Genomic DNA, 27,598 nt, shown 5'->3' with positions numbered 1-27,598 from the left:
ACAGATGTACTAAGATGGGGGTCTTAACAGAAAAGTTGAGCCTTGGGGTGAAAGGAAATGAATTAAGGTACTACTTGGGTGGTAACAGAAAGAAGAGTAGCAAAATATGTTTCCTCCAGTGATAATAAAGGGCCAACATGCAGACCCATCTATCTCCTGAGGCACCAGAATTACCATCATGCTGTACGGCCTTCATGGCATTTAATATTTAAACAGGCCAATAAATATTTCAGGACACAGCCATCCCAATAAGAACTCTATTAGGATAAAAGCATACACTAATACTGGAAGGCCACGACCGCATCTTGTCCAATGCCCCCTCCTTTCTGAAGCCTCCACTGGGCACCTGAGAAATCCAACAGTGTGTGATTGTTGCAGCTTCAGTTACCTTCCAAACAGCAGAGCCAGCAATGCGCTGAAGGAAGAGTTGGAAGACGCAGCCCTACCATATTGTGGAACAGACACCAATTGATTATATTACCATGGCCACTTCTATGGAAACATCAGAGCAACTCCCCTCCACCCAAATTATTCACCTTTTTAATCCAAAAGAATAGATATATTAAAGCCACACGATATTAATTTCTATCATCTTTATGCTACTAGGTTCCTCCCCAAAGGTTAGGTTCATTTTTTAATAATATGAAATCTTGAATGCAGCCTTCTGTGCCAGATTACGAACCACTTAACCCAGAGGCAAGTCCGTTGACCACCCCCAACAATTTCTCTTCCTACACTGTGTTATTTGTTGTTCACCTGACAGTAATTCTCTCGCTCTGCAAGTTAACATTTGTGAAAAGCTTTCTGACAAAAAAATGCTACATGCTTCCTATTAGTAAGAGCCTATTTTCTTTATGTCTTTTGCATAACTGGTTTTATTTTATAGCACTGGCATACTACTCCTTTCATTCTAGAATTTCAAGGGAGTGATCTAGTTTAGTAAATCAAGTTAGCTACTGAAGCACTCTTTGTTTCCTTCACTTCAAAATGGGTGATTTTAGAAAAACAGATTTCTGCCTACGGTGAGGCAGAGGACAACTTATTTATTTAATGTATGTATATCAGATTCTTTCAGATCAGTGTTTAAGCATCACAGTAACCCTCTAATATGGTTATGACGGAGGGTGGAATTAGACACTACATGGGGCTGCCAGCAAAAATGTCCTGTTTTAGTATCAAGGTTAAAGGTAATGAGACTACCTGAGCATTCATTAGAAGTCAGTTGCTAGAAGAAAAAGTTATGTCCATTTGTTATTCTGCATGTCCTTTTCCAAACTCATAAGAGAAACACCACATTTTCCTTTCATTTTCTAAAAACTGCAAGATCAATTAAATGAATTATAAGCCCTAGCAGTAACTGTACTCCAGGCATACTAAAACCCAACCTAGTAAGTGTTTCTGTATTTGTAGACCTCATGGATAGAAGTGATTAGAAGTAAAAGGCTCCAGTTCAAATTATACTTCATGCGCCCTGGATTTGAGATTGGGAGAAATGTTGAACAGGCCTTGAGTTTACCGCTCCTTCCTCAAACACCAAATAAACTGACAGACCCTGAACTCAAACAAACACAAGGTCCTTAAGTTAACGCAGCATTCCTCCATCCTCAATGGAGAGATGGGAGGGGACAGAAGGGTTGGTATCCAAACATTCCTTTTCCATTCCAATATAAAATTACAAGGAGGTTTTAAAACTTTGTTTAATACATTTATGTGCCATCCTTTCACAACACAGAACAGTTCATATAAAAACAAATGAAAACAATATAAAATCAGTAGCAGCTACACACACAGAGGGAGAAAAACAAGTGCCAAACCAACCCAGTGCCTTCTACTGCACTTCATTTCATAGCCAAAGACTCTAATCCTTGTGGCCAATGTTTTATTTTCGTTCAATCAAGAAATGTAGACAGAACAGAAGCACAGAAATCATGGAGGCTCCTACTGAAAGAGGCAGGTACATGGGTCCCAATCTATGAAGAACTTGGATGCTAATTAAAAGCCAGTGTGACAATGCTAATGATTATTTCTCCAAAGCACAGCATTCTGCAGCAGCTGAAACATAAGAGACATCTTTAAGGGCAGTCCCATGCATTTCACTAATATTATCTGAAGAGGCCCCTATGCCATTGTGACTGGATATTACTACTTAGAGGGCTTTTCTGTGTGCAATGACGCATTACTCTCTCAGCCTACACACCGATTGTTCATGAAAAACTGGAGCACAAGAGGGAGATCCAAGTGGCCAAAGCTTTCAGAACAAAGCACATTATTTGGGGAAATATACAGGAACTGAAAGGAACAGACTTTGTGCAAGGCAGGGATAAAGGGAGTTGCTATGGATGCTGGAGGCAAGTCTGGAGAAGGCTGAACAGGAACTGAAAATGTCTGAAGGAGCTGGGAAGTCAGATAAAGCTATAGATCTGATATGATGCAGCAGCCAGAATTCGGAGTATCAGTGAATAGGAAAAGTGAGTATTTACTGGGTTTTATATATATGCATATATATTTCTGCAAAGACACATATTGCAATGGTGAATTAATCACAATCTCATACTAGACAGGTAACTGGAAAAATTAACAAATTAGGTGTATGTGAAGATCTCCTTACAGGTGAATTAAATACTGAAGCAATTTGATCACACCTTTAAACCAATTATTCATATGTGCAATATGTCACATACTCATCTAAAAAATTATTTAATATGCCATTTTTCTCTCTCCTTAGTGCAAGAATAAATAACACAATTCAGAGGACTCCCATTTTTCTTTACTTGGCTTATGAATGTCAAGCACTCTAGTGTTTATCTGAACCAGCTTCCAGAATGATAATGAACTTGGAAGTTACTCATTCAACAATACATTATATGTGTATCACCAATTCCTTTCTAAAGATCTTGCCGGGCACTATCGTCATATGGAAAGATGTGTGACACCTTAAAGTAACCCTGTACAGTAGAAAATTTCTCATTTGAAGTCACTGCAATCCTCTGCCGTCTGTTCAAATAAATACAATTCATATCCAGATATCGGATGGCATTTCACAGCTTAATCACTGGCTATTCCTTTCCGATTCACTGCTTACTATTAAATAACAAAAGCATACCTAATTTTTTCAGACAACCATCCCACTCAGGTTATTCCTCAGGGTCCTCCCAACTTAAGCCTCTTGTTGAATTCTTTTTTTGCCAGATGTGCATATAATTTATATTGGAGCAAAGTAATTTTAGTCCCCGCATCAGAGCTGCACTATTTCTGCACTGGAGTTTAGTTTACAAAAGGACTAATAGGCTTCCTTATCTATGGGGAAGAAAACAAAAAGAAACTGCTGTTGCACTGTCTCCACCTATCATCTAGCTATAGCTCTTATCTCTTTAGCCCATCAGTACCTAACACTCTGAGAATTCTAAGACTCTCAAGAAAGATTCATTCTCTCACACAAAAACAGAAACATTTCATTCCAGTGAGGAAAACTCAGTATGATTTTCAAAAACAGTGTCATTGTCTGCATTCTGGGGCCATTTTCCTTCCCATCATCTGCATCACATCAACCTCAACAACTGCTCTATACTTTTTGACTGCCTGTTACCAATAAAAAGAAAAAGAACAGCACTGTGTGCTGAAAAACACACACCCCTGGCTTCCTGCTCTTCTACTCTTGAGGGTTTGGAAAATGGTCTTCTATTTGTAGCCTTCTTCCCAGTTTGTACCTTAAACCCCCAAATCAGAGAGTTAAATCTTCACCCCTAATTTCCCATTCTCCCAGAGTTTCTTCAGACATTAACTCCTACAGGATAAGCACTTCTGCTTAAGAACTTGCATGCAAGCTACATGCCAACTGTTCCACGCAATGATCACACATGCATTTATTTTGCTACATTTCCAACTCTGGAAAGCCACAGCCAATAGTGGAATCACATATGGTATTCTTTATGTAGTTTGCACGCAATTTCTCACGTGTCACTGCTAACCACATAGAACAGCTGTGATGTTTGAAGCAGTCCTAAAAAAGTGTTGATGTGGAAAGAGAGAGTCATGCTATGATTTGATATCTGTTATTATTTTTCTGACCTTCTGCTTCTTATTGTACTAAATCTTAAAAGAGGTAAAGATACACATGTATACACACATACACATATGAAAAACACATACTTTCTGCACATTGTTCATTTAAATTTGATTAAATAGCCACATCTGCACCAGTGATATTCATTAGGAGATTGTCATGGACCAACTGAAATGTAGGGAACAGTCTAGAAGGATTGCAAGCCTAATAAAATATATATTTTAATATATAGGAAGCAAGCTGTTTTCCATGTGTGTATACAAGTACTCATACCGGCACATGACAATTCATGTGCCCTTTGTGCACAGTGTTACAAATTAGCGACAGTTTAAAAACTTTTGTCTTAGTTCATGGTTAATACAATTTCAATTTCCACTGTGTTTGTTTCTCCTTATTGCATACCAGGACATGTGAACTGTTGTAAGAACAAGCTAAAATCAAGCAATGTAGTTGGGATCATAGAATCACAGCATTGGAAGGAACCCCGAGAGTCATCTAGTCTAACCCCCTAGAGAACAGAAATTCCATTGTGGCGACTGTAACCTAGATTTAAGGTGTTGTTTGGCACCTAGCTTATAAATCTGAGTTTCTAACACTGTGGAGACCTGGCTTTCTGATGAGCATTCAGGGGAGCAACCACAGCTGTGTAGACCAGAAGAATGCTCTTTGAGGACTTGGGACTATGGATGGTACAACAAAGAGGGAACAATTGGGTCTCCATGTACTGCCACACATGCATATCACATTCATGTTGTTGTCCCTGCCCACATGGGTCCAATATTTATATAAATACTTTACCAGTGCAAGAGAACTCAACAGGGGTGGGATTACTACACTACTAATGCTATGTGTGATTATGGCTTCAGTAAATTTTCAAGGACAACATATATAGGTGCAATGACACTCTCACACAGTGCTAATATTAAAATCACCTCTTTCTATGCTGGTAGAGTCTTTGTACTGATTCTGTCATTCTTCCCCTACATCTCTTTCAAGTTCCCATTAACTGCGCTAATGTTTTTCCTCTCCTCTTCTCATCAGAATCACCTTGCGATCTGGTTATGCGATCATCCCCTTTGCTCCCTTCTCCCACTCTCACCTTTGAATCTACATAGGTGCATCTCTACTGCATACAAAATGAGACCTGAATCCATGTGCCAGTTCCCTTTCCTTAGATTATGTGCTACCTCTGTATTAAGAAGCTGCCACCCAGACTCTGAGGAAAGGGCACCTTACAGCTGACAGATTTTTTAACCCAATTTATTCTTATTTACCTGTGTTACGTCCAGTTTTGATGCAAGACAGGAGAATGAAAAGTGCTAAGAATTGTACTTTTTGATGTAGGAGGTGTGGTGATTAGAAACTGAAGCAAAACTGGCTAAAACAATGGTTCAGTCTACCCTGTACAAGCAAAACAATAACAGGGACTGTATAATGATTACATAAATCTTAGTTGATTAGTTTTGTGAGTTGAAGTCAATTAATTAATTAATTCTGCACGTGAGAAAAACAACAGGTCTAAGAAATTTGTTTTTAGATGATATGTCACAGAAGGCATCATAATAGATGAGGGATTTACCTCTTTTAAAATGGTTCTTAACTGCAGTTTTTATAAGCAATGCTATTAAAAAATATTTTAAAATGCTTTAAAATCTGCTTACCCATCAAGAGAACCTATATAGTTGATTAAAATGTTTTAACTGAATTGTAAATAACTAAATAGACTCACTAAACCCTCCAAGTGCCCCAAAACTCCAACAAAAATAAAGTCAACCAAAGATAGTTGCTGCAGACCAAAAATCTATATGTGAATACGGTCTCTAAAGCAGAATCTTGTTACTGTCATCATAGGATTAAAAAAAAATACTCTCACTATCAATCCACAATAGATTACTGATCTTGACTTGACATGCTTCTTAAAGTGATTTGTCAGAAACACTGGAAAGGACTTAGCATTCCATAAAATATACAAAGACTTCTTTTTATAAAAAGTGCACTGAACACACATGCATGTGCACAAACTTACTCCCAAGTATGTCTCACATCACGCCCTGCACATTATCAGGTTGTGGCAGATATTGAAGAAAAAAACCAAAGAATTGTAGAATTGGAAGGAACTACAAGGGTCATCTAGTCCAACCCTCTGCAGTGCAGAAATATTTTGCCCAATGTGGGGCTCAAACCCACAACCCTGAGATTAAGAGTCTCATGCTCCATCACCTGAGCTACAGAAACCAATTGTTGTGAAGCAGTCACTAAGTTTCTGTGTACGGTTTCCTCAACGCTGTGCTAGCTGAGGCTGATGGGATTTGTAGTCCATATCATTTTGCAGGCACCAGATTGGGGAATGTTGGTGTCACCTTTGTATTGCAGACTAAACCATAGCCTTCCTATACACTCTCTAGTTTTTAAATAACTAATGTTGTATTCTGTGGCTACCGTATAATGGATTCTTTTGCAAGTTAAGAAGGATTATTATTTCAAGTTTGAGTAGAGCAGGTCAGTGTTCTCTAGCTGATACAGCAAAGCCTAACTAAGCCAAGGAAGAGCATAACTAAGCCAGAACTAATAACTCAGCTGACAGAGTCCATTCTCCCTGCAGACATGACACCAGCAAGATCAACCAGTATAGGGTCATTATGCACTTTAAAGAGAACCCAGAGAAAGGAAAAACAATTAAACAATTGCTTGTGGCAGGGTTAGAAAACCCTTAATTCCCACACCAGGGAATGTTTGACCCTGCAATAACAACTCATAAGGTGCAACTAGCTCATACAGCCTGGGAAGTAATTCTGCACTCCTAATGCAGCTCCTGTCATCTTGCGTGAACATCATGACTTGGGTGTATATGGCTTGGCTAGAAAACCACAGCATCCCTCAGGGTAGCAGTGAGAATGGGGGAAGGTTCACCAAAGTAAAAGATGTGGGAGGTAAGACTGTAGTGGCTTTGCTGAAGAAATTTGGAGGGAAACGTTTTAGGGGAGAAAAGGGCTGTGTTTGACAAGTGGAGAAGGGGGTGATTTTCCAGGCACAGGTTTACATTCTATGATTTACTCCCATTCAGTCAGAATACTTGGTATTAACAAAGAGTTCAGCAGCTTGAAGAACTCTGCATCCATTTTAAAAAGCAGCTTCTGGGAATGTCAGTGCAAATATTATGCTTGAAAGGGTGCATTCAATGTATGGTAACGCCACAGAAACTGCGGGGGCAGAGTAATAATTCCACACTTCTTAATTTACAGAGTCAACTAAAGTCAACTTGACTTAGACAATTTGGGTGACCTTGGCACATACACATTTCTCTTTTTCTTTTTTTAAGATGAAAATATATTGAAGCAACCAGGCAAATAGAAAGAAATGGCAAAAAAAGCATAGAAGCTGGAGAGGAAGAAGGAAGCAGCTGCAGCTGACAGCAGATCAGCTCCCTATTGGTCAGAAATGCCCACATATACATATCATGTCCTCCAATTACTTTTCTCACAAGCAGGCCAAGCTTTCCAATTAGAAGATGCACAGTATTAATTCACTGTAATCTCAGCCATCATGAAGAACTCATGCTTTTATCAGTATAGCCAGAAGATGCGCTTCCACAGGGAGCCATCATGTGCCTTTATCTGTAAATGACTCTGGCCAACTCTCCACAGTCCATTAAGCTAATAAATCATGTTGGGACCTCTTCTTCAAAGGATATCGAACCAATACTTTACATGTTTGCAACAGTATTAATCTAATGGCTGCAATAGACTTTCCAGCGAAACAGCCAGAAATAGAACCCTGATCTACCAATCCCCAGTCCTGAGCTCTATCTTTCTAAGCTACCATATTTCCACAACTAGAAATCTATTAAATTGCTACGGCTTATTCTTGGGACACAGATTTGAGCAAATGGCACTGGTGTATCAGATTCCCCTTTATACAACTTCCCAGCTTAGGCTCATTAAAAGCAGCTTCCGACTTCCTGATACTATGGAGCAACAAGGGCATAAAACAATCTGTCCAGATCCAGACCAGTTTAAAAATCCCCAGTAAGGAGGGATTTCAAGGATTCCCTCTAGGATCTGGCATGCCTAGGCCACCTGTAAGTAGTTTTCTTCAAGCTGCAATTAACAGGTTTTAATATATCCCTACATTTCAGGCAAGGGTGCTATTGTTCATTTCCTCTTAGAAAAGTGGCCTGCAGGTATGGGTTTTTCCCAGCAGCACAAGTATGCCTTTATTACACTTCTCCGAAATCAGCTGGATTGTTTGAATTTAAGTTATTAAGTCAATCGCCTGCACTTAACCACAATATCTAAACATTTCTAAAAGATGAAGTCAAACTAGTATGATCATTAGGAAGATCTAGTGTAACAAGAAGAAAAGGGGGGCAACGTTGTCTACACAAGGGAGCCCTGTAGCACATGGAATAGATATAAACCCAGATGGTTCAAAACAATGCATGCCACACGCTATAGCACCAATTAACTTTTAGCAAAACCCTATGCCATGCCAGGGACCACTGGTAAAGTCGACTGAAGGTCAAACTCAGACAATGAGATGGTTTGACAGTGACAATCTTTACTGAGAAGGAAGCAGATTAGTGTGAATTCTGCCATCAAAACAAGGGAGGAAAATGAAACTGCATCAGGAAAGGCCTTATTTCAAGTGGATAACCCATAAAAGGTGAACTGTAACACAGGAAAGTGCTTGAGAGTGTTAGCAGATATAAGGGGAAACTTATAGAAGGGGGAAAGAATAAGAGAAGCATATAATACATTACTTGTAGTGTTGGCAGGCAGAGAATGAGAATAATCCTGCAACATATTGCAAGGGGAGGAGCAGCAGCTGTCTTGAATGTGTGCATTTTAAGTATAAACAAAGGAGATAATTTCATATAAGAGAATGCTTATGGTTAGTACAAGGTAACCATCACCCTTGCAACTGTCCCCATTCTACATACAGCACCCACCCTAATCCCATTGTAAGGTTAACAAAGATGCATTCACTGGCCTGGCTATGACTAGGGTGAGCAGGGAAAGATCATAAAACAGATATGGGCAAGGGAGAAGATGGAGGGATGGTAAGCACACACAGCCTCTAATGAATCAGAACACTGCCAAGCAGAACGCTGCTCAGATTTAAATCAAATCTCCATTTAAGGAACTCCTCCATTCGTGCTTTTATAAAAAGCAGGCTGGGATTGCAGTGTCTGGCTACAGTTGTTTGTCACAGGCTGGCGTGGGGCCTGGCAAGGAACGGGTTATAATGGAGGGGGAAGCAAAGGAAAGGGGGGGAGAGAATGGTTGGAAAATATGAAGCAGCTGCTGGTTCGTTTAAAAAAAAAACCCACCAAAAAACCGGAGCGAGTCTGAAATCCATAAAACCAACACCTCTCTGAGTTCTGGGCACAGCGCAGCTAGTCGAGCACATGCCAACATAAACGGTGCTAGCTGGAGCCCCCACCACCCTACCCCAAGAATGGGGGTGGAGAGCTGGGGGGGGGGTGCCGCTGACAGAATGGAGTCAAATCATTTCAGAGGGCTTACAAAATGGAGACAAATAATCCTTCAAGGAGATCCTGAACTTCCAGAAAAGAGAAATGCCAGCCGCCCTACCCTCTTGGAATGCTACTACCTCTTCCCCACCAGGAAGGGCAGAAGTGCCACTCCCCAGCTTGCGGCTCATTCAGCACGGCATAGCTTTGAAAGGAGCAGCAGCTCTCCCCCGTCTGCTTTTAATTACAGGGAGCATCCCCTCCCCCTACCTAAAGAGTAGGGACTGTAAGCAGGCAGGAGCCCAGGTGAAAGACTCCATTTCTCCAAGCAGGAGGGGAGGGGGAGCAGACAATGGAATGAGTGATTCATTGCACAGGAACACACTCCAGAACGGGCTACTGCCACATGGGCTTGCTGAACAGCTTTAAAGGGGCAGCACACCCTTTTCCGTTCTCCTGGAAGCTCAGTACAGTACCTACCCCCTCTTTCTCATCTCTGATTGGAAACAGATACTGAATAAAACGCCAGCAAGGCACTGGGCTGTCCAAGAAAGAAAGGGAGGGCGTTTTTGTTCTCCAGACGCTAGTAATTTCAAAGTATAGCCAAAAAAAGGAAACTCCTTTAACATATATAATTCCCTCTCTCTCCACTTTCCATTTCATCTGCAGGACTATCTGGGCTGAGTTCAGGCTAAATTCACCTAAATGAGGCCTAAGGAACAAATCTGGGGCACTTTTGTGACGAAGGTTTCACACATAATTAGAAACATGGGGCTCTTATTTTTAAAGCATTCCAGCCAACAAATGCTATTTTAGTACCAACTTCAGTTCTCTGCATCTATTTTAATGGTACTTCACTGATGAAGTGTACTTATACATTAACACACTGTACATGCAGAAATACAAATTAAATTGTCGGTTTCGAGTGCATGTGGCAGATTCTGTAACACTTCCCTACTGCCTCTCAATCTAGTCTTAGACATATGACCATATTGTACAGGAGTGAACCAAGAGGCACTCACTCCATCCTCTCCCACTGGAGCACACATCCCCAGAAGAGACTGTTTATACCAGCAGTAGTACACCACCAATATGTTGGGCAAATGGTACTATTCTCTTACCAAAAAAAAAAAAAAAGTATCTGAACATATTTGGACGCAGAAGCTTATCCCATTCACCAAAGTAATTAGAGCAACTAATATGGTTAGAGCAACTAATTTGGTTCTTGCTCGTGGAAACATACTCTGAAAAGAGCCAATCTAGCTGGTGTCATAATACTAACCAAAAATGCTTGTGTACATGAGGCTCCAGCAACTGATGCATTCAAGAGACTCCAAAAGCAATTGATGTAACGAAGCCCCATAGAGACATGACTTGTGATCAGCAGTTCTGAATACAACAGCCAAAGTCTGGATTACAAGAATGTGTGCACCTTCAGGAATTATTCCATAATGCCACCTTAAAGCTTTTTTGCAGCACAGTGCCCTCCAGTTGATTGGAACTACAAAGCCCATCAAATCCAGTCATCATGGACAGGGATGATGGGAACTATAGTCCAAAACATCTGGAGAGTATCATGTTGGGGAAAGCTGTCCTAAAGGTTAAAAAAAAAGCACCTTGGATGAACCAAGGAAGTCCATTCTCTCATGCAGCCATGCTAACTCATTCAACCAAAACACTGCTTTCTTAATGTGGGATTACAGATAAACATTATATTTATCAGGTTGTTTGTGCAATTAAAGTATAAATATGGCACAAACGTTCAAAACCAAATTGGAAATTATATATTGTATACTGTGGTCCTAGACTCCCATTTGCCCCAGCCAGCATGGCCAATGCTCAGGGATGATGCGAGTTGTAGTCCAGAAATATGTGGAGGACTATAGGTTCCATGCCCCTGTTATGTACACTAAGGTTAGGGTCACAAAGCCAAGGCTAGTTAAGAATGGCCTTTCTTGAGTCTTAATATCAGCTTCTACTTCCTTCTCTCTTTTCTCTAGGACAAACAGAACAGACTTTCCTCAGCCTATGCATGTGGGACTCCTCTAAGCTTCCTTGATAAGCTTATAAGCCTTTTCACTTTCTGTGCACATGACAAGAATATCAACATATGCCTATCTTTACTCCAGGATTTCATGGACAGTTCTATATGTTAATCATGAGTTCAGACCTACGAAAAGCAGCTATACAAATGTGGAACCATACATACACTGCACAATGCCTATGTGGGGGGGGGGGGAGCTAAACACACATTAAATAAAGCACACACCAGGTTTCATATGCCTAACAATGCTTATTATATAAGAACACGAGCTACACTGAAAAGAAAAAAATCTAACAACAAAAATACCGAGAAGGCCTTTGGATGATGTTGCTGGGCAGCCTCCCGAATGTGGTGTTGCCAAAATGCTTTAGGCTCATCAGCCCTAGTCTCCATAATCATGCTGACTGGGGCTGATGGGAGTTGTAGTCCAAAATATCTGGAGTACAGCAGGTGGAGGAAGCCTGTCCCAGAGAATCCCTTGAAACTGTTATTTGTCCCAATACAAGTATCCTGGATTTTTTAAAAAGATTATAAATACAGTAATGAGAGTCTGTAGTAAAGAGGAAGAGCTGCAATGGGCCCATGAATGGCTAGATATTCCGGCCTTTGAACCACTAAAATCAATGCAAGTCTGAGGGCTGAAGAAGTCAAGCTGGTACCAGGCTTGTAGCAACCTCCTTCTGAGCCAGTCATCTGGAATACAGTGCTCCCTGAAGTCGGTCATGCATGATCTCATCAAAGCTTAACAGAGATTTAATTTTAAATAACAGTGATGCATATATGTGTGATGTTACAAAAGTTACATGTCAAATGATGCAAGATTCCAAAGAATGTATCAAATTTATGATTAAAAGTTTACTAAAAAAATTTGCCTTGGGAATATCCCCCCCAAAGGTACCCATCTCTGCATGGCACTGCAGGGCATTATATAACTGCAAACAGTAAAGAAGTCTGGCTCTAATGATGTTGCTTCCTGACCTCCTCTGTTTACTGCCCCCCCCCTTTGTTGAATTCTCTTAATTCCTATACTACCTTTCTATGTCAACTTGGGAGATTTCCATGCTTTCTTTAAAAACAAAAAATACCTCCTTCCCACTCGCCAAGGCTCTAAATGACAAGCAGCATCAGATAACATCCCCTGCTGAGCAGGAAAAATGACTGCTCTTCAACACTGGGCAAATTCCCTGAGAAATCCTCACCTGCCTTCAGTGCCAACGCTATAGGCAGCTGCCTTCCTGTGTCTATGCCTAGCTGAAACATACCTCACAGCTTGGAGAGCATTCAGCTTAGACAAGACACCTGGGGAAATGGTTGGGGTGGGGGGTGTTTACCTTTGTTTGTCCCAGAGAAGTCATTAAAATGCAGGTTCAGCCAAACCTGCAAGAAGACCTGCGTATGCCCCCCACTGCACCGCTGCTATGCAGGGGGTGGGGTGTTAAGAGAAGGTAGATTTGATGAGTAAAACAGAATGAACCTCAAGGATCATATCGCACTATGGCCACTACATACTGCTACATATCATTAGTTGGTTCCCGGAGGAAACCTAAGCTGCTAAGAGCAAGAATGAACAAATGAATAAATAAACAAACAAAAAAATACCCCAAACCTAGTATTATTGATTCAAGAAAGGAACGCATGCCAGCATGGAAGCGATTCATTCTGAAAAGAAACTCAGAATCCAATCCTCTAGTAGCCTCATGCAAACTGCACCAGGACCCTAGGGAGAAGGAAGCCCCTCGTGCCATTGCAATTTGGTAGCAAAGCCCTCCGTACCTCTGCAGTCCCTCTCCCCCCCTCCCCCTCCAAGCCAAGACAAAGAGGTAGACAAATCCCCACAGGGTCTTTCCTGAGCTGCAGCTGCACAGCACAGGAAACAGGAATTTGCTATGGAGCAGAATGAACAGGGATGGCTGCGCGCACACATACATACACACACTCACTCTCTCCCATGTACGGCAATCTTCCCGCAGCTTAGAGTGAACGTTATAAGAAGGCACCATTTTTTATTTTATTTTTTTTGCTCTTCCCCCCCCCTGCAGGAGGCGAAGCCGCTGCAAGACACTCCCGTTTCCCCGTGCTCGGAGTTGTGCGGGGATGGCAGGGGCCGCGGCGCAGGCAGCAGCACCACAGAAACGCAGCCTTACCTGAGTGACCATTTTCTTTTTCTCCATAAACCAAAACGGGGGGAGGGAGGTGTTGGAGAAAGGGGAAAGAAAGACCCTTCCGCCAGGTGGGGCTGTGGCAGAACCCTTTGCCTATTTGCTTTGCGCCCCGTCTCCGAATGGCGACCCAGAGGGAGCGGGGGGTTCCCCTTGATCCTGGTTTTCCTCCCTTTCTTCTCTCGTGTTTCTTCCTTTCTTTTCTCTTCCTCTCTGGCTGTCTCTCCCCCGCCCGCCCTCTCCGCAGCTCCCTCCCATATCTCAGCCAGATGGCGGCTGGAAGTCCCTCCCCCGAATGCCTAAGGTAATTAATCAGAGCCAAGGCCCGCCTCCTCCTCCTCCCCGTCCCCCGTCCCCGCCTGGACGCTTGCAGAGCCAGTTCGGAGTCAAGCAGAGGGGCCTCTGGGATACTGCTGGCATCCTCTTTCCGAGCTCTGCGCGCCTACGGGTATAGGATTACTCGGGCCGCGGTGGAAGCGCGGGCGGGCGCCAGAGCCTCGATCCACTCACGGAGGCGTAGACAGCACAGCTCCGGGTAACAAAAGAGCTCCAAGCCCTTCCAGCTGCCCGGGTTTGCACGCTTGCACATGGCGGGCGGAACTCTCTTCTACACAAAAGGAATACCTGCAATGTCACCTCCGCGCACCTTGGACACGGGCAATGTCGTCCTAGATGAAACCCTAACTGAACTCGGCGCCCATTAGGGCGGTTGGCTTTGCTGCTTTTTTCTCTTCTCTCAAGGCAGAGCTTCTTCCAGCCCAGTGATATTAATAAACAGAGAAAGAGAACTGCCAATGTGGGGGAGAGAGAGAGCGCGCTTAAATCTGAAAGGAAGCAAACGCCCCGGAAAATATGGTTTTGCTTGGTGTGGTTTTGGTTTATCCAATATAGTTTTTGATGCTGAAATGAACATGGCTACAGGGCTCCCCCAAGAAGATGCCTGACTGTGGCTTCTGCTTTCTTTGCTTACATTTATATGCCACCATACTGTTAGAGCTCGGTTGGTAGCATTCAATTAAAAAAATATATTAAATCAGAATTGTAAATATACAAAGACAGCATCCCACCACAGGTTTTTTTGTGTTTTTATGTTGTACAGCACCCTGTGATCTTTGGATGAAGTGCGGTATAGAAATTTAATAAATAATAATTTGTATTCTCGTGCTCTTTTGTGTTTATTTGGCTCCATGGAAAAAAATACTGCGTATCTGATTATGTATTAGATCCAGAATTACAGTTACCCTAGTAACTTGATATATGCGCACATCCCCAGAGGGAATCCTGGTTCTTTTTTCAAAAAAGTTTTTTATTAATTTTATTTTATTTTTTAAAAAGCAGCTCATATTATGAACACTGGAGCTCAAACAGGGCAAAAGTAATGAAAATTTATTTTAAAAAACAAAGCTGATGCATATGCAATCTGTGGGACTCTCATCCAAACACCGTTTTTTCAGTAGAGGAAGCAGAAAAATACTCTTTTTTGTGTGGTGTGCGCACACACACACACACACACCCCTCATATATCTGCTTTCCGCCTAGTTTAATGTACAGTATCAAAACCTCAGGCTGCACCACACCACCACCATTTCCTACAACTATGGAATAATGACATGCAGAGCAACCACATATTGTAATACCAGCAGAAAGAAGTAGGAAAAGGCATTACAGATGCTAGAAATCGGCTCCAAATAGTGGCAAATGCAACCAACAGAAATGCTGTACATACTACCATTTTACATTTATGCTCCTTCCTTGGATGAGAGCACTGTCTAGTTAGTCCAGGGGTGGGGAACATTTTTCATCCTGAAGGGCCACAACTTTCCAGGGACCATATGCCACCAATAGGTGGGGCCAAAGGAAAAGTAGATGGAACAAAGAAATGCAAATTATACCTTTTGTACAGTGGGCTGGTTTCTACACTTTGCCCCTTCTATCCTCCACCCAGGCAAGCAAGAAACATTAGAAGTGAACGCCAAGTGTAGCAAGGCAGTAGGACACAAGATCAGCTTCACCACCAGAGGAGAAATACTAAGGTCAGGGGGAAAGGGCCAAAAGTGCTAGTTGGCTCATGCAGTGATCAGGCTATCGGTCCATGAAACAGTCCTGCTGACCAGCTGAGGTGTGCCTGAATATATGGATGGTGGCGGGCACAATTCCCTCCTGTTGTAGTTTGTAGATGGGCCCTGGATTCAAATCAGGGGCATTCAGCATGTAAACCACAAGCTGGCTCCTCCACATGGCTCCTCCTGCATTCTTTGTACTTGCTCCTGCAATTTATGATTAGGTATTGGGGGGTGGTGCTGTGGGTAAAAGCCTCAGCGCCTAGGGCTTGCCGATCGAAAGGTCGGCGGTTCGAATCCCCGCGGCGGGGTGCGCTCCCGTTGCTCGGTCCCAGCGCCTGCCAACCTAGCAGTTCGAAAGCACCCCTGGGTGCAAGTAGATAAATAGGGACCGCTTTCTAGCGGGAAGGTAAACGGCGTTTCCGTGTGCGGCTCTGGCTCGCCAGAGCAGCGATGTCACGCTGGCCACGTGACCCGGAAGTGTCTTCGGACAGCGCTGGCCCCCGGCCTCTTGAGTGAGATGGGCGCACAACCCCAGAGTCTGGCAAGACTGGCCTGTACGGGCAGGGGTACCTTTACCTTTACTATTGGGGGGGGGGGACAGGGGTGGAGAGACAAATGCCCCATAATGTGTGTGCTTGCAGCATGGCTGCTGCTGCAGCCAAGCAGTTAGGAAGCCATTCTGCTCTGTTCATGTTTTTTTTCTGCCCCACCCTGCCTCCATCTAGTCCAGCATCCTGTTCCCACAGTGGCCAACATCAGTGGGAAACCTGCAAGCAGGAAGTGAACACAAGAGCCCTCTCCCCTCCTGCAGTTCCCAGAAACTGGTATTCAGAAACATTACCGTCTCCGACCATAAAGGCAGAGCACAGCTAGTAGCCATTGATAACCTTCTCCTCCATGAATTTGTCTAATCCTCTTTTAAAGCCATCCAAGCTGGTGGCCACTGCTGCCGCCACATGTTTCATAGGTTAACCATGAACTGTGTGAACTACTTCGTTGTATCTGCCCTGACACTTCCAACATTCCAATGACGGCCATATATGTTGCAGTGTTATAAGAGAAGGAGAATAAGTTTTCTCTCTCCTCTTTCTCTTTTTATAAACTCCTATTGTGTCAACTCTTGCTCGCCTTTTCTCTGCACTAAAAAGTCCCGAATGCTGCAACCTTTCCTCATAGAGGAATAATTTTGGTTGCCCTTTTCTTAAACTTTTCCAATTCTACGATATCCTTTTTGAAGTGAGGTGACCAGAATTACACACAGTATTCCAAAAGCAGTTGAACGATATATTTTTTATAATAGAATTATATCAGCAGTTTTATTTTCAGTTCCTTTCCTAATGATCCCAAGCATGGAATTAGCCTTTTTCAGAGCTACCACACACCGCGGTAGTTGACATCTTCATTGAGCTATCTGCTACAACCCCAGGGTCTTATCACCACCAGTTCAAACCCCATGTGAAATTAAGATTAATTTTTGTGTGTGCCAAAATGCATAATATTGCACTTGTTTGCATTGAACTGCATTTGCCTTTGCTATATTACTTCCCATCCACCTCTCAGCCTGAAGAGGTCCTTTTGGAGCTCTTCACAATCTCTTTTTGTTTTAATGACCCTGTGAGAACTACATCCACAGGATCGGCCGAGGCCATTTTGGAGGGAAACCAGTACGTAGTGGCGGAAGAAGACAAGCACACGCTTCATTAAATCAAAAGGTTCTACAACACCTTCACTGAAGAGATGCCTCTCATGGTGATGTGAATGGATAGTGCTGTGCAAGTTCCATCAACAGCAGTGCTCTCTGAGATATATTCTATTTTCAGCTCTGCCTAACGAGCAAACATACTCAGACTCAAACTCCAATGAAAGTGCATTATTAAAAGGTAACCCCATGAATTTTAATCTAGTCTGAAAGTTATGGAGTTACAGATAACGGTGGCAAAAATACTAGCATGAAACCTGCTGCACGGGACCTGTTGGTAAAACACAATATTTAGGCCCTGGCATGCTCTGGTCCATGGGGTTACGAAGAGTCAGACACGATTAAACGACTAAACAACAACAAATTTAGGGGGAAAGAACCACAGAGTCAATTCTACAAAGGTGATGTGATTCACACTGGGAGGTAAAATTCAGATTGTCTCTATAAATAATTGTTTCTTGGGGGGGGGGACCCTACACATCACAACTCTGCCTTCATCTGTTCAAAAGATGAATAGCATGTATCCTAAAGAAAAGCCTGCATCTGAACAGGCAGCCTTGACGTGTGTGCTTATTCTGTCAAAGTATATAAATCTATAGTAGCTTTTAGCACTATGCTAGATAATTCACAAGTAAAAAACAAGCAAGGTGGAAGCAATTTTTATACTCAAGCTTGGGAAAAGAAACTCACAAGATGCAGGGTTTGTGGTGGGTGGGGGGTTGAGTGGTAAAGGCCATCAACTGAGCACCAAAAATATCCAAGGGCATAGCATCCTGTTAATTGCTTTGCTCCCTCACACCTTTAAAAAGACACACCAGTATGTTGAACTAAGGCAACTCAGCTTTCACACTCACTCTTTCTATGTTCACATGTTCAAAGCCACTCCCCTTTCCTACCAATCCTTTAATAAAAAAATTTGTTGTCCAATGTATAACGACAAAAAGAGCAAGACCACCAATTTCACTGCCCTAGTATCTGCCATGCAGCTAACACTCCCTTTGGGATAGATCTATTCCTTAGACCAGGGATGGGAAACTTCTTCTTTGGAGGGTCACATTCAATTGGCTGTAAGTCTGTTGGGGGTCACTTGCTGGTCATGCCATGGAAGAGCCTGTGGTGGGTGGGCACCCTTCTCTCTTTCTCTGAAATCCTGTCACTGTGTGACAGTTCCCCCAAAGGGCTTTCCCTTCCACAGCCACCCTCCTTCTCTCAGTCTCATCTTTCTTCTCTACTTTTCCACTCTCCTCCTTTCCAACTCAACATCCCTCTGCCCATGAAGCAACTGTCTCCACATCCCTCTCTGAGTCTCACACCCAGGAAGTGGAAGAGAAAAGGGACAGTCCTTAGAAGCAAGAGTGTCCCCATAACAACCAGAGAACAGGATAATGTCAATGGCCTTCCCTCTGGTAGCTCACTTGGTTCACACCAGATAGGGGATAGGTAGGCAGGCTTAACAAGCACTGCTTCTTCCAATGAGCAATGGGGAAACAACACTAATTCTCCATGATGCAGCACAGCATTATTCAGCATGGTGGGCAACTGCAATGACTGCCACCTGATGCTCATCAGAAGAATGAGAGAAAAGAGGACCCAAAACAGGATTTCCAGCAGGGCCAACAGCCCAAAGATGTCACCCACTGACACCAGGTCTCTTCTATCTCCAGCTTGCCTAATGCTACTTACCAAGTTTATGGCAGAAGTGAGGGATGAGCCAGGGACTGATTCCTAGCTCAGTCTATTACACACTATTAGGCTATACTGACTAAATTTATTGTTTCAATGTCTCTCCGATACATAGATTCGGCTAATTAAAAGCCATGTGTTTCCCTCAAAAGTAGCCACTTGGATGGAACAACAGAATATGGAATTAACATAATATCTGGGTCTTCAAGAAAGGCTGTTTTTTCCCTATTTGACTGTGATTAACAATGCTTTACAAAAGTTACAACCATCTGTTATCTTCACCATCTCCACCCCCATATTACAACATTGCCCACCCACAGAGGGGAAAGGAAGAGAAGGAAGATGGAGTACTTATGTTTAATGTATCGGCTTCTGTATAAAATTTAAATCTGTCAAAAATAGCACAAGTATGTCTCTGACTACAGTACAGGTAATTCTTTTTAGTAATGAATGGCAAGGCCTAGATATCTGTGACTCATTAGTCTACAACTGGGGGCGGGAAGAGAGAGGTTTTAAATTTCTATCATTGGAGAACAACTGTCACCATAAAAGTAATGTGTAAGTGCCAAGATTTCATGTTCTGCGAGCAGAAAGAATAATGGAATGCAAGCTAAGTATATGGAGAACTAAAGGCTACATTAATCCATGTTTCTTAGCTGCCTGTAGTACATCTTGTAAGGAGATGGGAAATTTCCCCAACTGGTCGCAATACAAACTCCTATTTGATTAAATTTGGCGGTTTCTTAACCAATTTTTGATATCCCAAACAAATCCTTGTGTACCAATACTGTATAGAAATGACCTGATCCCAGATAGGTTCATCCTGAGAATTCATCATTGCAGAGGTGGGGTGTCCTTAGCTTAGGTAAGCTCAAGGAAGTTATTGTGTCTGCATTCCCAAGCCCTTCCTTCATGCAAAGCATGTGGGTCTATTACAGTTATAGCAAGGCTAAATCACCCCACTTTCATCATAAACTGCAATTTTAAGGGCAACTCTGAACCTCTTGCTTGGCCTTCAGGTAGACTAGGATAGCGACAGCATAGATTTATTTCTCCCAAACCAACATGTGGGTTTGTGGAATCACAGTCTACATTGTTTACAACATGTGGAATAATATTAACCTTAACATGTTGATTTTCCTCCTGTGCTTAGAATCAAAGAAATCCGTTTATTAAGCTCATTTGAGATAAAGCCATTTGATCCTTCTCTCTCTGGGGACATTAAAAAAAAAATATGTTTTCATTTCTGATGAAAAGGCCCTTCATTAATATTTTCCCTACAGTCTGAGTTACAAAACCCATAGCATCAGACTCACCTGCATTGATGCAGCATAACTGAGAACTCCCCAAAATGTGTCAGTGAAGTCCATCAGCACGAGGACAGTAATTTCAAGTGCAGATAACAAAAATATAATCATATTCCAAACTTTTAACCTAATGCCAATCCCTCTTAAATCTACTGTCTACTAACAAACAGCCAAAGGCAAAAATGGGGGAGCACTAAACACAAGAAATAAAAACATTGAAGGTAAAGGGGTAATGCACATTTGTATCATTTCTAAAACAGTAAACTTTCCTCACGACACAGGAAATGCCCAATGTGTTTTTTTCAAGACCTTCAAGGGCACTTCTCAGCAATGCAGCTTTCCTAAAAGATATCCAATCCATAATCAGCCACTACTCTTGAACACAGTTCTTATATCCAATCTACAAATTCTACTGGGAGAATAGAAAATAACGAAGAAGAAGAAGAAGAAGAAGAAGAAGAAGAAGAACCCGACAAAAGGCCCAACTGCCACCCAAAGCTCTTGAACAATTGCCCATGACAATTGTTATCCACTGCTTTTTATTGTTATTGCTTTTATTCCTTTGGTTTTATTTTCTTATTGTGAGCTGCTCTGAGGCCATGAATGATAAGGGCAGTGCAGAAGTCTTATTAATAAAAAATAATCAGTAGATTGAAAGGGGGTAATCTTAGCCTTTTAGTGCAGCTCCAAGTATGTTTCTGCTAGTAAGTTAGAACAAATTCAGGTAGTGCCAATAATGTTATGTACAGCTTTCTTCTCATAGGAAGGGAGTGTTACCTCATCACATCACACCACATGCACTTCAGAGCTCTGCACTACCAGCAGAACAGATACTCCACACCTAGCTTGGACAGGTACCCACTGGTCTCAGGGTATAATCTGAAAGCACATGAGGGCAACACCTTGTTGAAGCTAAGTAGGTTTGGGTCTGGTTAGTGTTTGGTGGGTGATCACCTTGGAACTACAGTGGTACCTCGGGTTAAGTACTTAATTCGTTGCGGAGGTCCGTTCTTAACCTGAAACTGTTCTTAACCTGAAGCACCACTTTAGCTAATGGGGCCTTCTGCTGCTGCCGCGCCGCCGGAGCACAATTTCTGTTCTTATCCTGAAGCAAAGTTCTTAACCTGAAGCACTATTTCTGGGTTAGCGGAGTCTGTAACCTGAAGTGTATGTAACCTGAAGCGTATGTAACCCGAGGTACCACTGTACACGTATGCCATATTGGGCTCCATAACAAGGCTGCCATATTTTTTTCAATGAATCCGGGGGCAACTTTTCAACTTCCTACTAAATAGATGGATTTTGTCAGGGGGCTTATTTGTAAATCCAGGGACTGTCCCTGCGAAACGGGGACGTCTGGTAACCGTACTCCATTTGAAAGGTGGGATATAAATGTAAGAAAATAAATACATGAACTAATAACTGATTACTGATTCCCCGTCTTTAACATATGAACCCAGCTGATTTATGCATAATGCAAGGCAAGATCCTTCGTAGCATAGCAGCTAGAATGTATATGCCTCTTAAGAAAAGTGGAGGACCTATTGCTGGCACATTCAAGCAATCTTTGTGTTTAAACGTTCTCCTCTCTCTCCCCACCAACCTCCTTAGGCCTGCTAATGCGAAGGCCTGCAAGACTTGTTCATACCAATGAGCTAACCATCTTTTTTATATTTGCAGGCTTTCTCAGACTGCATTTCAGGTATTTACTCGTGTGCAACAGTGGTGGCTATGTGATGGGTCATCAAAAAAAGTCTGAAAAACAGTGTATTTAATACAGGCAAGCAGGTAAAGGTAAAGGTAAAGGGACCCCTGACCATTTTTTTTAAAAGATATTTATTGAGTTTTTCACCTTTATACATTAAAAAATCAAAAAAACAAAAAACAAAAAAGTTAAAAACACATAAAGTTTACAATCCTTATTTTCAATAACATATTTCCCTGACTTCCCCACACCTCCCCTTCTTATATTCCAATTCAAATTGTTAATTCAAAAAGTTCTTGTCCCCAGTTTTTGACCTTTTTATATTTAATTCATTTAAAAAAAACAATTTTAACTTATAAACATCAGTATTTAAACATCAGTGCTCATTCTTAAAACTTTTTTCTAAAGTCGACCCAAATTCCCTTCCATGAATTCCCCAATTTTCATACTAATAACAAAATAAAAAAAACAGATTATAATTCTGCACCCTTTGGATTCCCAAACCCCACCCCACCCTTTCCCGGTTTCAATCCCCAACAAATGTCCATCAGTCTTAGTCTACTATCAGCCTGGAGACCTCACGTCCGAGGCTCTTAATTCTCTCTCAATTCCTCTCTGCCGGTTTTTTTGGTAGTCCTTAATATTAAACACCAGATCTCGGAGAAGCTCTGTCCCGATAGGGTCCATATTTATTCCAGCCAGACCTCCATACTTAAAAGTGGAGCCTGAATCTTGTTTCTTACTCCTTTTAAGTCCAAATGTCCCAAAAGCTCCAACTTTCACCTTAATCAAATTTGTAATCCATAGGTCTTCAGATCTCCACATAAGGAGATCTCTCCATTCTTCAATCTTCAATTCAAAACAGATTTTCATCATCTAGTACTTATTTTCCTTTGTAGCCATCATGTCAGGCCTCTGGCTCTCCTTTGTCATCTGCAACATTACATCTCCTCCTTCCTTTTCCTCAGAAACAACATATATCTCTTTCTCCACACTCTCAAATCTTTCAAGTTTCTCTTCTTGTCCAGCTGCATGGACTTCATGAGTCAAGTCCTTATCAAATTCAATGGATTTGTTTACTGTTAAGTCCAGAGTTGCAACATTTGTAGCCAAAACATCAATTTGGCCTTGTAACTTTCCCAAGAGAAGAAACACTCTGTCCAATTTAGCTTGAATTTTTCCTCCTTCAGCCATTCTTGTAATGTTCCAAAATCCCCTCTAGAGGGATTTTGGTTACTTTATCTTCCTTCCAGTTCAAATCCAAAAATCAAGTTAGTTTGTATCAGTTCTTCCTTGTTTTCAACAAAATATAACCAAATTGTAGCAAATATATCCAGCAGAGACAGCAGAAACAAAGTTCTCTTTTTCCTTCTCGACAGCTAATTTGACAGCTGTCAAACTCTTATATATCTCCTCAACAGGCTCTCTCGCGGATCACTCCCGGGTCCGGGGGGGGGGGTGGCACTTCAGCTCTCAAAATTAGCTCTTATCCTCCAGTGAAATTACTTATACTTATTACTTATACTGCCAAATCGTGAAATTAATGTCTTTTACCCAATAAAGAAGAAGAAATTCTCTCGACCTTAGTTAGCTAGTCCTTGCTTTAGATTATTTATAAGACGGGGAGACGGACTTCCTGTTTGCGCCTTCCCCGATCGTGCCTAATTCAAAAAAAAAATTTCCTTTACAAATCCAATTTCTGTATTACTCACGGGTTGTTGCTTTTAGAGTCCAATTGTTCACAAGAAGAAGTCAGCGCTCTCCGACCATGGCATGCGGCTTCACTCCGCAGGAGAAGCAGTCGACTCTCAGCACCGCGCCGCTCACCCCGTCCCCCGTTCCGAAGCCTTTAAAAAGGCTCCTTCGCGGGTTGGGGGGGCGCAAATGGTGCCCGCCGAGTCACCAAGTTCACAGGCTTCAGCGCCTGTGATTTCTGAGGGTCCCCGCGTCGCCGCAGCGGCAAGACCCGGTTCCTGCGGAGCCGATTCCCTCCGGAGCTTGGAGGGAATCCACCATTAGCCGATGGCGCTAACCCGGAAGTGGGACCCCTGACCATTAGGTCCAGTTGTGACCGACTCTGGGGTTGCAGCACTCATCTTGCTTTATTGGCCGAGGGAACCAGCATACAGCTTCCGGGTCATGTGGCCAGCATGACTAAGCCACTTCTGGCGAACCAGAGCAGCGCACGGAAACGCTGTTTACCTTCCTGCCGGAGCGGTACCTATTTATCTACTTGCACTTTGACGTGCTTTCGAACTGCTAGGTTGGCAGGAGCAGGGACCGAGCAACGGGAGCTCACCCTGTCGCGGGGATTCGAACCGCCGACCTTCTGATCAGCAAGTCCTAGGCTCTGTGATTTAACCCACAGCGCCACCCGCGTCCCTTCACCACAAGCAAGCAGACCAAACCTTAAATTGGATACTTTCAGCATTTAGTATTATATCAGGAGTGCTGAAGGAAATGCTCTCTATTTTTAACTGCTTTGGGTAATAAACCCATTCTCTTAACCATATTCATGAAGGGTTTCACAGGGATAGGATAAGATTTACATTTTAATGTAAATTATCTACATTTCTCCAATCTGTATTTAGGAATACAGTACACAAAGCACATTTATTAGAATAAATGTTGGCAACCAAGAGATACATTTAATGTAGAATCACATGACCTTAAGCGCATAGTAGTCTAACAAGATCCTATATACTAATTTATCTTCTGAACAAAGACACAGGCTTATAGCTCATATTTCTGCATGTCGGTCGTATTATTACAGATAATGTCTACCAGAAGTCTTCCATATGCTTCTGTATGAATTCTTTCTATTCCAAGCTGTAGCCCAAGAGCTCATCAAGCACTTTGTCATTCTGAATAGAAGTACTCCATTACTCCTAAACAGAAACACACAATTCTGCATTCTAAGAATAAATGCAATCACAACTGAAATACTATGAAGGATGTGGATTCTGGGTCTAGGCAGATGGTATATTTTGAGCAGCAGAAAACAGAGATCTAACTGATGATGGGAACATGTCAGAATTATTATTTAAATATGCAAAAATCTGGTATTAAACTTTAAAAATGCTTCAAGATTAACTGATCACCCAATTATTTACACAATGGTGAAGGTTGTTCAAAACTTCACTCCTCCATACACCAGTGATTAATCATTCCAGACAGCTTCAAGATCAGTAAAAGAAAGAACTAAAATATGGAAAATCCAATGCACTAAAAGTTTCAAATAGAAGGAATGCAGAGATAACATAATCACTGAAATGGTTAAAAACACGTCCCTTTAAAGCATGAAGCGTAAATTTTATCACCACTATTCAAGTGTGTGTAACTGCTACCAATAACTATCAAAATATACAAGACAGACTTCAGATATTGACTTCTGTGGGAAATATAAAAACAGAAACACAATGACATAATAGGTGATTGCCTGGTCTTCTCAGATATAATCAGATTGCAAAAATTATTCTCTATTTGCTGGGTATGAAATACCAACTGATTACTTTAGAACCTCTCCCGTGGTACAAATATATAGTTCTTCTGGCCCAGTTCTTCACAATGATTACACATTAAATTGAGATAAAACTGTTATCACAGGAGTCAATACCTTACTGTGGAGCAGTGACAATTCTGATGAACAAAAAATTACATTGTGGTCCCAGTCATATCTACTCATAAGTAAATCCCAATGAGTTGAATGGGATTTGTTCTCAAGTAACTGTGTAGAGGATTGGAGCCTTAACAGTAACGACTGTAATAAAACCAGCATGTCACATGTGGCATTGAAAAAGAAGAAAAATCCCCAGAAAGAAACATGCCAGGTAACTAAAGGCAGTTCATATAGTAGCCACCTTAGAATCAGCTACTATAATACTTATTCGAAATAATATGGAGCAAAATGAATGGTCATTCCTATTAATACAAAAAGCTGTCATTCTCAGACTTGCTATATGAGCAGGAAATTTCTAAAAATGATGTCTGTTCAACATACAAAGAGGCTTAGGATACCAGAACCTTGACTAAGCCTTAGGATTGCCAAAAGGGGGGGGAAAGTTATTAAAAATAATGAGAATGTTATCAAACATTCCCATCCTTATTATTGTTCTTGCTCTTAAAAATGTCTGAAACACTTACAAGAACAAATACATTTCACATTGTTTTTATCAGGACATTAACACTGGACTTTTGTAGTGAGGGATAAGGTGAATCAGAATAGTTATAGCACATCAGCTCACTAGGAATGAGTTTGAGATAGAAATATCACTCTTCTGGTTGTTGGAGCTAGAAAGGAGGTATCTTCAAGTCACATGCTCCTTAGTGATGCAGCACTCATCAACCAATAAGAAAATCTCAAGAATGCCATATGGTGGATTTTAATGTTAATAATTTCTCACTCCTTAAAAATGCACATATATATCCTTGGAATTTATATCAGGAACAACCTCCTCCGTAAAATGTAAATTTCTCCCATAAGACTCTGATCCTCAAGCTTTCAACTCAGATGCCAACTTCAGCAAAAGGTAAATGCAGTACTTTTGAAAAAGTGTATCTGGATAAACCAAAACAGCTGAGCCTGGAAAAATATCAGCCTACTCTCAAAGCAATGCAGGGAGCTAACAATGTACAACTGGAAACATGAACAACATTCAGTTGTGATCTTTTCTCTACTTACCTGGACAACGGGGTATTGGTAATCCATGCAATATACACCATACATAGCCAAAGGCTTCTCCAACTGTATACCAGGCAGACAAAGAAACGGGAACTCTGAGTCTGCGTCTCCCCTCCTGCAGTCTTGAGCACAGGTCCCTGGCAGTGCTGTGCAATACTTGGCTCAGGCCTCTGGGTCTATACGCAGGTTGATACTAGCTCAGCTGAAAATATACACGAATTGCCCGAATGGCTTCAGATCAGCCTTTCTGCCTCCCCCTCCCCTTGAGATCCAGCACAGCTAAACCAAGGCGCACATAAACGAACGGAACCTCGTAAGTTAGGAATCCTAAACTGAAGACGAACAATTCTCCTGCAGTTCCCAGAAGCACAGAATGACAATCAGGAAGAACGGAATGCAGTAATGGGCGAAGAGGGAGAAAGCAAGCAAGCACATAGGAGCCAAAGAGATATATGTTCTGGGCACTAGGTGCGTCAGAGGGAACACAATCTGGGACAGCAAAAAAGTATATGAGGCTGTGTTACCCTCCACCCCCAGACCTTTTTGCTTTTGCTTTTTTTACTGTCCCAGGCAGAGACAGGTGCTGGGATTAGCAGAGCAAATCCCCCCCTTTCTTTTTTGAGGATGCAAAGGGAGGGAAAAGAGAGAGGCTACACTGATATCTGCAATGAAGTTTTTTGTGGGGTTGGTTTTTTTTAACATAACCAAATATATGATCGTA

General features: G+C 42.0%; 1 protein-coding gene across 14 annotated transcripts in view; it reads right to left on the bottom strand.

The window, feature by feature from the left end:
* Window positions 1–27,598, bottom strand: part of RBFOX2 (RNA binding fox-1 homolog 2) — a 175,648-nt gene that overhangs the window by 82,272 nt on the left and 65,778 nt on the right. The window contains exon 1 of one of the 14 annotated variants that reach the window (XM_053404797.1): window positions 26,878–26,919. The exons of 12 other annotated variants lie outside the window; for them this stretch is intronic. In XM_053404797.1, the coding sequence (XP_053260772.1) occupies window positions 26,878–26,904 (27 nt within the window). In that variant the 5' untranslated portion in view covers window positions 26,905–26,919. Of the gene's footprint in view, window positions 1–13,724; window positions 14,005–26,877; window positions 26,920–27,598 lie in introns of those variants that run through there. One more of the 14 variants, XM_053404798.1, reaches the window with a different exon arrangement.

This window comes from Podarcis raffonei, chromosome 10 (assembly GCF_027172205.1).
Source record: "Podarcis raffonei isolate rPodRaf1 chromosome 10, rPodRaf1.pri, whole genome shotgun sequence".
Lineage (NCBI taxonomy): Eukaryota > Metazoa > Chordata > Lepidosauria > Squamata > Lacertidae > Podarcis > Podarcis raffonei.
This window is presented reverse-complemented; position numbering and strand designations above follow the sequence as displayed.